A 10,786-nucleotide genomic window follows, 5' to 3' on the forward strand; every position below is an offset into this window, starting at 1 on the left:
TCCTATCTCCAATAAACCACCAGAAAACCGGAAGTGGCGCTGTAGCTCAAGTGGTAGAGCGCTCGCCTTGAGCTGAAGAGCTGAGGGACAGCGCCCAGGTCCAGAGTTCAAGCCCCACGACCGACAAAAAAAAAAAAAAAACGTTTGAACTAGATAGGTACTGGTGGCTCACGCCTGTAATCCTAGCTACTCAGGAGGCTGAGAGCTCATGATCACAGTTCAAAGCCAGACCTGGCAGGAAAGTCCATGAGACTCTTATCTCCAGTAAGCTACTCAGAAAAAGCCAGAAGTGCTGCTGTGGGTCAAGTGGTAGAGTGCTACCCTTGAGCACAGAGAGGCTTGGGGATAGCACCCAGGCTCTGAGTTCAATCACCGGGATTGGAGAAAAAAAAAATTAACTAGGTTAACTAAAGAAATGATCAAATGAGGGGCTGGGAAAGTGGCTCAGTGGTAGAGTGCTTGCTTTGCATGCATGAGGCACCACATAAGCAGAAAGAAAAAAAAAAACAGCCAGAAGTGGTGCTATGGCTCAAGTGGTAGTGTGTTAGCCTTGAGCTGAAGAGCTGAGGGACAACGCCCAGGCCCAGAGTTCAGGCCCCACGACCAGACCCCCCCAAAAAAACAAATGAGAATATACGAGTCATTCTGCTTTTTCCTGTGTGAGATGTTACACTAGGGTGTGTTATGGTTGTTTTTATCCCATCCTTCACTTAATTTCTACTTTGCAGCCTTCAGAGATAGAAATGGAGGCACAGGTTCATCTCTATGGGCACACAGACGAAATAACCAGCCTGTGTGTCTGCAAGCCATACAGTGTCATGATCAGCGTGAGCAGAGATGGTACCTGCATTATATGGGACCTAAACAGGTAGGGGAAGCTCCACCCCAGACACCACACAGCAAACTGTGTGACTACCTTACAGCTTTTAGCAAGAGTACCTGAGGCCTGTTGTCTTGTGAAAAACAGACATACAGGCTGAGGAAAAGAGCTGTAGAAATGTATAGGATGTCATTCTGTATAACAACCATATGAAAGTTCACATCTGTTGTTTTTCAGGCTGTGCTATGTTCAGAGTCTAGCAGGACATAAAAGTCCTGTCACAGCTGTCTCTGCCAGTGAAACGTCAGGGGATATCGCTACTGTGTGTGATTCAGGTGAGATGACCATATCCACAGCACAGCTCTGCCTCTCCACCTCTGGCCAAGCTGGTCTCTGTCCCCTGTCCCTCACAAGGCTAATCACTTTAGTCGCAGCATGTGTGCCTGTGAAAATACAACAAAGCCCAAGGCCACATTGCCCAACTCAGGTATTAACTTAGGCAGGAGTTCATAATGTCATAATTCAGCCTTCCCCTAATAAATGAGCACATTTAAACAAACTGTTGTTACCTGATTATCTGAGTTTTCTTAGAGCCTTTTTTCTAACCTATTTTATTTTATTTTAGTTACTAGCTTTATTACTTTCCTTGTTAGAGAACACATGTTCAATGAGTTGGGTTTGGAGACACAGTTGTGGAATAGAAAGGTACCTGGTAGGCTAAGCAGGGGAGGGGGTTGTGTGGGGAGAGGCTGAGGAGAGTAGAAGGCTGCTGTTAACCCCTGTATTGGGTAAACTGCCTCCAAGTCCTCTTTGGCCCTGTGGCACCCAGCTCCAGGGATTCTGATCTGCTCTGGTCTGGAGGGGCAGAGCTCATTATAAAGGAAAGAAAAGTGGAGGCAGATGACAGCTTGCACGACAGTAAGGTCTGGAAGGGGCCTCTTTCCCATGGAGCTGAGCTGCACCAGGCTCTGCTCTGGCCCTCCAGCTGGAAGAGCTCCTGGCCATGTCCTGTAGGGGTTTTATGGAGGTTTCATGCATAATTGTGCTTGGTACCCAACGGTCTGCTCTTCCTCCTTCAGGAGCAAGGTCTGAAAATCCCCATCTTCTCATTTGTGGTGGCCTCACTGATTGGCCTGCTCCAATCCTCAGGCTACCCAGACCCCTCCCACCGAGAATTCGGAAGACAGTAGATTCTAAGGTGTTTGGAAGCACAGTACTAGGAACTGGGGGCTAAGGCCAAGTATTTATTTTTTATTATACCACATTCATTCATTGTTCTATTCAAGAAAAGAAATGTCTTAAGTCATGATGACAAATTTCAGGTGTGTTTCTTCTGCCACTCAGCCCCCAGCCAGTCAATCATGCCATAAGAAATGAATCAAGCAGGAGTCAGGGAGAAGCCCTCATGCAGTACGCACACGACTGATGACCTTGCTGGTTGTTCTTCCTTGGCTTCTCCATCATCAGCTTTCACTGTGCAAATCGAGAGGCTATTGGGGGGATGGAGGGTATGGTGATGGTTTATACAGAGGTTCCCTCCTTTCACTGGGCACGTCCAGAGGGTGCTGGGGGTAATACAGTGATGGTTTATATGAGGTTCTCTACTTTCTTGGTTTGGCAACATTTGCAAGTTGGGACTGATCCTGAGGGAGCTGAGTTTTGTCAGTTATTTCCCTGCTGCTGGCAGTGATTTACATTGGAGATACTAGATTAGCTAGTCATATGGGAACTCCAAGCAAAATTACTTTTGCTGTAATTACAACTCACTAGTAGGTATTAATATGTTCCCCAGTAGCAGAGAGTAACAGTAATGGTTAAAACTTCTCCCAATTTGAACAAAAAAAAAAAGCCTTCTCAACTTTTTTAAGGCCTATTGGTACATATATAAAAAGTCATAAAAGCACTTGGTATGAAGACCATATTTTTTGAAATTACTTTTTTAACAACAGCATAATGGACATCAGAGACCCATGGTTTACCATATCCTCTTAAGAATGGAAGAAAATTATTTTTTTAAGAGAAGCCAAATATATTTAGCGACCCAGACCAGACTCCTGTTTCCTTATAGGTTGAGAAGACAGGACCGTTATTAGACTTAGCCTTTCAGTGGCTAAGATCTTTGCCTTTCAGTGGATGCCATCACATAGTTGTACAATAAAAATAAACCAACTGTGGGGGCTCAAGCCTGTACCTTTTTAGCTACTTGGGAGGCCGAGATTCAGGGCTTGATAGTTGAGGCTTTTTGGAGCAAAAAAGAGTTCATGAGAGTCTATTTCCAGCAGTGGCTGGGCTTGTGGTACATGCCTGTCAACTCAACTGTGCAGGATGCTTAAGTAGGAAGATCACAGACCTGGTCATAAAATGACACCTTGTCTCAAAACAAAAAGGATGGCAGTGTCTGAAGTGGTAGAGTACCTGCCTAGCAATTGTGAGGTTCTAGGCTCATATCCCAGCTCCACATACATGCAAAAAATTGCAGATACATGCATGTATGTCTGTGTATATGTATATATAGCATATATATGTGCATAAAGTCTCAACATTTGCATTGGAAATCTCATTCCTCCTAATCATAATTCATTGGCTATTATAGGATGTGTATTTTATAGCAATAAGATGCAATACTGGCTAAATTCTGGAAATGTTGTAATTGAACATTGCTGTTTTTATAACATCATGGCTTCCTCCTCATGTGAGGACTGAGGCCAGGTCAGTGTCTAAGTAAGGATGGAAGGATTTGGGGGTGCCCAAGTTGTTGACTTGTAGCAGTAATCTGGTGTTAAATATCAGCATCCAGTTTGGTTATGCATAGTCTTGGGCATGTGAGAAGTTTCCTGGTTTTGTGGTGGTCCAGAGTACAGGTTGGCTGCTAGGATGAGTGTGTGGCTAGACAGGTCCAGAGCTCACTGCATTAGCTGCAGGCCCACCTGGGTTTTCCATTTTAAAGGGCCAGGCTGGGCAATGGCTGTGTGCCAACCCAGCCTGCGAGTATGCCCTGGATGTGCACTCAGTGACTCTCACAACCTTCCCTGACCAGCACTCCCCTCGCATTCCATCTTTAACAAACCTTTCAGCAGACCATAAGCTTAAAAGAAAAGGCCACAGCAGCTGCTGTGAAAAGCTAAGTACTGTTTAGACAATATCTCCAGGTCAGTGCTCTACAGTGCAGAGTCCTGGGGACGCTGGAGTGTGTGTGTGTTCAAATAGAGTTACCATACAATTTGCCATTTTAGGCCATATTTGAAATACACAATTCAGCCTCATTAATTATGTTAACAGTGGTGTACAGACATCACTACAATTTAAAACACCTTTTGATCAACCCTCATGACATCTGTAAGCTCCATCCTCCTCCCCATCTTGGCCCCTACTCACCTGTGTTCTCCTTCTGTCTCTATGAATCTGCCTTTTTGGGCTCACTCATGTGGGGGTTGGTACTCTTGTGTTTGTGTATTACCCATGTGAGATGCACAGTGCAGTGATTTTGAGGCTTCAATTTTGGTTTGTCTGTGAACTTCATCCAGCCCCTGAGGTATGCTCCCGGGCTGTGCACCCCCATATCTGCTGACCTGTGGGGAACTTGGTGTTGCAGCTGGCGGGGGCAGTGATCTGAGACTCTGGACAGTGAACGGGGACCTTGTTGGACATGTCCACTGTAGAGAGATCATTTGTTCTGTGGCCTTCTCCAACCAGCCAGAGGGAGTATCCATCAACGTAATTGCTGGGGGATTAGAAAATGGAATTGTAAGGTAAGAGGAGTTTGGATTCCTCTTTCTCTTCCTTCTCCTTTTCCTCCTTCTTCTCTTCCTTTCCTCCTCTTTTATCCTCTTCCTTTTCCTCCTTTTCCTCCTCTTTTTCTCTTCTTCCTCCTCCTTTTCATAAATGTGTTTTTATATCTATATAGTATTAAGGCTGCCCAGTGGTTCATGCCTAAATCCCAGCTATGCAGGAAATTTAGGTAGGAGGATCTTGGTCCAAGTGCAGCTCGGGCAAGGGCAAGGACCCTGTCTGAAAAATAACTAAAACAAAAGGGGGATAAAGGCACAGCTCAAGTGGTAGAGCATACTAAGCATGAGGTCAGTTCAGACTAAAGTACTCCAATTATGCCCCCCCAAAAAAAAAAACACAGCCGAATACCAGGGACTATATCTATAATTCTAGCTACTCAGGAGGCTGAGATCTGAGAATCACAGATTGAAGCCAGCCCAGGCAAGAAAGTACATGAGACTCTTAGAAAAAGTTGGAAGTGGTGCTATGGATCAAGTAGTAGAACACTAGCCTTGAGTACAGAGACTTAGGGACAATGCCCAGGTCCTGAGTTGAAGCCACAGGACAGCAAATAAAAAAAAATCACACACACAGAAAGTATACAAAGTGAAAGTTCCTTTTTCTTCACCCCTTCCCCGCAAACCTCTCAGAGATAATGCTGTTGTTTATTTCCTTCCAGGTTAGTTAACAAGCAAACAGTGTGTAGGTGTTCTCAGTGCAGAAAGTTTTAGTTTATGTAATTGGGTAATGACTGTTGTTTGTTTTGTTTGTTTTTTCCCCTAGGTTGTGGAGTACATGGGACCTGAAACCTGTGAGGGAAATCATATTTCCCAAGTCAAATAAGCCTATTGTGAGGTAAGATCTTCCAGTTTCATTCTTCATAATAGAATTTGTGATCATGTTGTTAAGAAATGTTAAAGTGTACAGACCTCAGATGTGTGTGACAGAAGACATCCCAGGAAAACACATTTGTCAGTGGGCAGGTTGTCCGTGACCCAGCAGCTAGAGGTGTGGTGCCCACCTGGGTACTAGAGCTTCGCTCTGAGCCCGCCTCTCAGCATGTATTGGAAAGGCAGGGTGGTGTGCCAGGAGACCTCTGGATGATGGTTGCTGCTCTTCTCCCTCCTCGTCTGTACTGAGCCTGCCTACATCAGGCTCTGCTTGACCAGACAGGCAGACTGTTACCCTGGGCTCAGGTCATAAGCTCAGCCTTAAAAACCCAACTACAAGTAAAGCAGTTCAAATTATCCTGTATTAAAAATAAATTTAGCCACGTATGATGGTGAATACTTATAATCCCAGTCCCTCAGGGGGCAGAGATCAGAAAGATCATGGTTTGAAGCTAGTCCATGCAAAATGTTTGCAAGACACCATATCATAAAATAAAAGACTGGGTTTAGGGGTACCTGCATGTGGTCCCAGCTACAAAAGCAGCATAAGTAGGAAGATCATGATCCAGACTGGCCCAGACATAAGTACAAGATCGTACTCAAAAACTAAAATAAAATGTCTTGAGAAGTCGGGCACCAGGGCCTCATGCCTGTAATCCTAGCTACTCAGGAGGCTGAGATCTGAGGATCGTGGTTCAAAGCCAGCCCAGGCATGAAAGACCTCAAGACTCTTTATCTCTAGTAAACCACTAGAAAACCAGAAGTGGCCCTGTAGCTCAAGTGGTAGAGCACTAGCCTTGAGCTGAAGAGCTGAGGGACAGCCCTCAGGCCCAGAGTCCAAGCCCCATGACCAACCAAAACAATGTCTTAGGACATGGTTCAAGTGGTAGAGCACCTTGCCTAGTAATTAGGACCCTAATTTCAAACCCCAGTACTACCAAAAAATAAATTTATTTTTATTAAACTAAATTTAAAGCCTGAGGAACCAAAATTAGATTGTCTTACCTGTTCCTCTTTCAGGGAAATAGAATCTATCTTAACATCATCTATCATGCAACAGTGAGATGTACAAGTCGTTATGTCGAAAACGAACTTTACAACTTTGGTAGGGGGGGAGAGAAGGATGGGAAGGGGAAACAAAGGAGGAGGCTACAATGCTTGGTAAGAAATGTACTCATTATCTTGCCCATGTAATTGTAACCCCTCTGTACAGTATTTTCACAATAAAAATTTTTTTTAATTATCATTTAATTTTTAAGGATAAAATAACTGCTTTTGTATTTTTCAAAGTTTCCACGCCCAAGTATTTGTTGTTTAGCATAAACAAGAAGGAAGAAAATGTGCAAAGAAGGAACAGACTTAATTCTTTTTTTTTTTTTTTTTTTTTTGTCGGTCGTGGGGCTTGAACTCTGGGCCTGAGCGCTGTCCCTCAGCTCTTCAGCTCAAGGCGAGCACTCTACCACTTGAGCTACAGCGCCACTTCCGGTTTTCTGGTGGTTTATTGGAGATAGGAGTCTCACGGTCTTTCCTGCCCGGGCTGGCTTTGAACCGCGATCCTCAGATCTCAGCCTCCTGAGTAGCTAGGATTACAGGCCTGAGCCACCAGTGCCCGGCCAGACTTAATTCTTAATCCTTAATTCTTGGGCCTCAGTTTGATTCTAGGTCAGCCAGCTAACAGGAGCTTCAGCCGTGTGAGCAGAGTGGCTGTGTTACAGTTTATAGTCAGAACTAATGACCTGGTCTGGCTCTGGAGCTCAGGGTAGAGCACATGCAAGGCCCTGGGACCCACCCCATGTACCTGAGAGAAAAAGACAGCCAGTCATTCAGTTCCCATCCCTCCACCCCTAGGGGAGGGCTCCTGACTGCTGAATTCTGACTTGGGTAATGTGACCAACAAGGTGAAACAACACACAAACGGGTTTGTCTTTGCAGCCTCACGTTTTCCTGTGATGGCCACCATCTGTACACCGCCAACAGTGAGGGAACGGTGATTGCCTGGTGCCGGAAGGACCAGCAGCGCCTGAAGCAGCCCATGTTCTATGCCTTCCTCAGCAGCTACGCAGCCGGGTGAGCGGGGACTGAGCCCCCCAGAGCACTTGACCTCCGGCCTGGAGGTTCCAGCATTACCACTTGTAGGGGGCTGAGCCTGAAGAGACGAGGATGGAACAGACCATCCAGGACCCACGATATCTGTTCCTCCGCACCAAATCCAAGTCGCCTCTGTTTGCAGGAGGAGATTTCTGTCCTAGTTCAGTGATGATGTGGGAGGTGGGGTCAGCGCACTAGTGACCATACGAATCATGTTTTTCCTGAGTGTCCTTTTTTTTTTCTAGAAGGGCCAGTAGACTTTAAATTGGCTAATTATATCAAATGGTCTAAAAATTGTATTTTAAAAGTTTTCTGTCTTGAAATACCCCACACCTACCCTTCAAAAAAAAAGGAAAGAAAACAAAATAAAAATTTTCAGGACTTAACAATTGCTTTCTTTGAGAAGCAAATCATTCATTAGGTGTCTCTGCACCAATCATTTTATGGAAAATCTGAATATGAAAAGTCAGCAAATGCATCTCAGCATTAGGCTTTGTTTGCCAGTTCCCTTCTTAACTCAAAGGAGAACCAGAATTCTTTTGAAGTCACTGCAAGAATACCTATATCTTTGATTTCAGATGTATCCTGTTTCCTTATGAAATTTTTACTTAAAATCCCTAGCACTAGAAATTGAATGTCCTGAGTTGAACCATGAAGGTTTAAGTGGAATGTCATTAACAATGTCCCTTCCAGAGCATTTAGCGCTTACTATAGCAAACCTCCACTGGGCAAAAAAATCTGCCAGGTGTGCCAGCTTGCAGCCCAGGGAAGGCAGGTCATCTGATCTGCAGGAAACACAGTTCTGGAAGGAGACAGATTACTGTGTTTTAAACGGAGAGCAGAATGCCTGTCTTAGAAAGCTGTTTTCACTCTGGTCCTTTTAGCCTGAACCACCTGAGGTTTCTGAGGGCAATAGGAAGCTGAGTGTACTACCTAGAAGACCTGGAGCTCTGAAGCCTCATTCCTCTAGCATGTGGGACAGTCGCTCCGGCACTGTGGGAACAACCGTATTTTCACTTGGGGTGCTGCTATAGTGACTTTGAAAACACTCTAACATAGGCATGGAAATGTTACCATAAAAAGATGCATTCCTGCCTCAGAATAAGTCATTCACTTATTACAGAAATTTAATTCAGATGATGTTTACACAACTACTTTTGTAACTTCCAGACTTTCTAAAACATTCTGCTTAAAAACTATAAAATGCAATTCCAAAGTTTCTGCTGACTGTCAGGATAAGCACAGTGGGCCACATGTGCTTCTAATCTTGGGCTGCACGCATGGGCCCAACCTTGCAAGCTGTGCCCAAGCCGGCACAAGCCACATTGGTGCAGAGGTGAGAATTCTCTCTCACATTGCAGTGATGGCTTCAAAAAGAAAACACAACTATTGTCTAGCTTCCATTTTTTACTAAGAACTTTAAATTGGTCTCCTGTTAGAACAGGGTTGCTACTCAGTCTTTTTTTAGGGCTGAATTTCATCATAAAGAAAAATATGCAAAATAACTGGTCTTGTTAAGAGTGCAATATTCTATTTTTTGTAAAAATAAAAATTAATTGGGGTTATTTATTCAGCATGAAACCTAGTATGTATATGTTGGAAACACTTCCTAATGTGCATGTGAAACAAAACATTCCTATAAATTATCACAAGCTCTGTTATCTTTGTATACACTGCCACTTTGGTTTGGAAATAAATTTCATAAAAATAGATTTAAATGCTTGTCCTTTATATGACTTAAACATCAATGATCAAGCAGGGCACCAGTGGCTCGTGCCTGTAATCCTAGCTATTCAGGATGCTGAGATCTGAGGATCTCGGTTCAAAGCCAGCCCTGGCAGGATTGTCCCTGAGACTCTGATCTCCAATTAATCATCAGAAAACCAGAAGTGGTGCTGTGGCTCAAGTGGTAGAGTGCTCGCCTTGAGCTGAAGAGCTGAGGGACAGCACCCAGGCCCATAGTTCAAACCTCACTACTGACAAAATAAAAAATAAAAATAAATCCATGATCAGATCTCACACTAATGACTTTTTAACAGCCCACATAGGTTTTCAGATGCTTAAAAAAAAAACTTCTATCACTACAAAAAGATAAATTTCATTTTTAATTGTGTTTTTTGTCCTAAAATGTTCCATTTCAACCTTTCCTACCCTTAAGTGAAGTTGAGACGTCAGTCCCCAAACCAGTTGCTCATGTCAAAGGACCTGTGGCAGGTCCACAGTGAACTCCAGCACATGCCAGGCACCATGGTGAGCCTTGGCCATATGGCGTGGCACAGTGCCTCCAAGTCCCTTGCCTTCTGGAGGTTATAGGCTACTGAGAAAGCATGTCAGTGCCCAGGCATGCTGTGGGTGCATGACCAACAAGTCAGTGTTGGGAGGCAGAGCCAAGACACCGTGAGAACACAGCACAGTCTGGGCAGAGGTAATTTACAGAGTATCTCCCCTGAGCTTCGTCTTCGTCTCAGCCCTTAAATTTTTTTGAGACAGGATGTTGTTATATAGTCCAAGCTGGCCTCAAACGGATGACCTGCCTCAGTCTCCTGAGTGCTGTGGTTACAGGTGTCCACTACCATGCCCAGCTAGAATGTCTCTTGTAGGACTGCAGGTTTTGTTGCAACCTAGGGAATGAACAGAAACCTCAGTGAAGAAAATAGTACCTGCACAGGGACCGGGTGTCAACCTCAGCAGGATCCAGCCAGGGAGAGAAGGATTGGCAGCCCTCACCTGTGTCCTGAGGAGGGCTGCAGGGAAGGCAGGTACAGATGCCCCCCCCTGGCTGGCCCTTGCTTCATGGCTTTTCAAGATGGTCCAGGCATCATCCCACTCCCAGAACTCAGCAATTGCCTTTTGTCAATGCCTGCCTGTGTGACATCAGTGATGGTGGGAAGGGAGGCACCAGGATGCTTCCTGGCCTCTTAGTGCCCCTTCTTGGCCCTGAGGTCTCTTACTACTTTGGCTACCTTGACCTCAGCAGAGCTACACAGCATTGAAGGCAGCTCCACTGCTGACTGAAACTAAAAACTCATGGATCCAAGTCAGGGTCCCCCTTGTGTTGCTAGTTGCGCTTCAGCAGTCTCCAGCGGGCCCCACAGTGCAGACCGAATGGCCCAGTTCTTGCTGTTCTTCTTCCCGCCCCCTCCCCACCTTGTCCCATTTCTTGGATAGCTATCTTATTGTTTCAATGGGCTCCTGTTGTCAGGGCAACAGCCCTCATCTA

General features: G+C 44.9%; 1 protein-coding gene across 1 annotated transcript in view; it reads left to right on the plus strand.

Annotated features, from left to right (window-relative positions):
- The window catches only part of Lyst (lysosomal trafficking regulator), a 142,950-nt gene extending 133,679 nt beyond the window's left edge, over positions 1–9,271 (plus strand). Inside the window, exons 50-54 of the mRNA XM_013014561.1 lie at positions 729–868; positions 1,058–1,155; positions 4,413–4,569; positions 5,372–5,443; positions 7,411–9,271. Coding sequence (XP_012870015.1) covers positions 729–868; positions 1,058–1,155; positions 4,413–4,569; positions 5,372–5,443; positions 7,411–7,549 — 606 coding nt within the window. The 3' untranslated portion in view covers positions 7,550–9,271. The remainder of the gene's footprint in view (positions 1–728; positions 869–1,057; positions 1,156–4,412; positions 4,570–5,371; positions 5,444–7,410) is intronic.
- The last annotated feature ends 1,515 nt before the right edge of the window (positions 9,272–10,786 follow it).

The sequence above is a fragment of the Dipodomys ordii genome, unplaced genomic scaffold (genome assembly GCF_000151885.1).
Source record: "Dipodomys ordii isolate 6190 unplaced genomic scaffold, Dord_2.0 Scaffold24, whole genome shotgun sequence".
NCBI classification, from domain to species: domain Eukaryota; kingdom Metazoa; phylum Chordata; class Mammalia; order Rodentia; family Heteromyidae; genus Dipodomys; species Dipodomys ordii.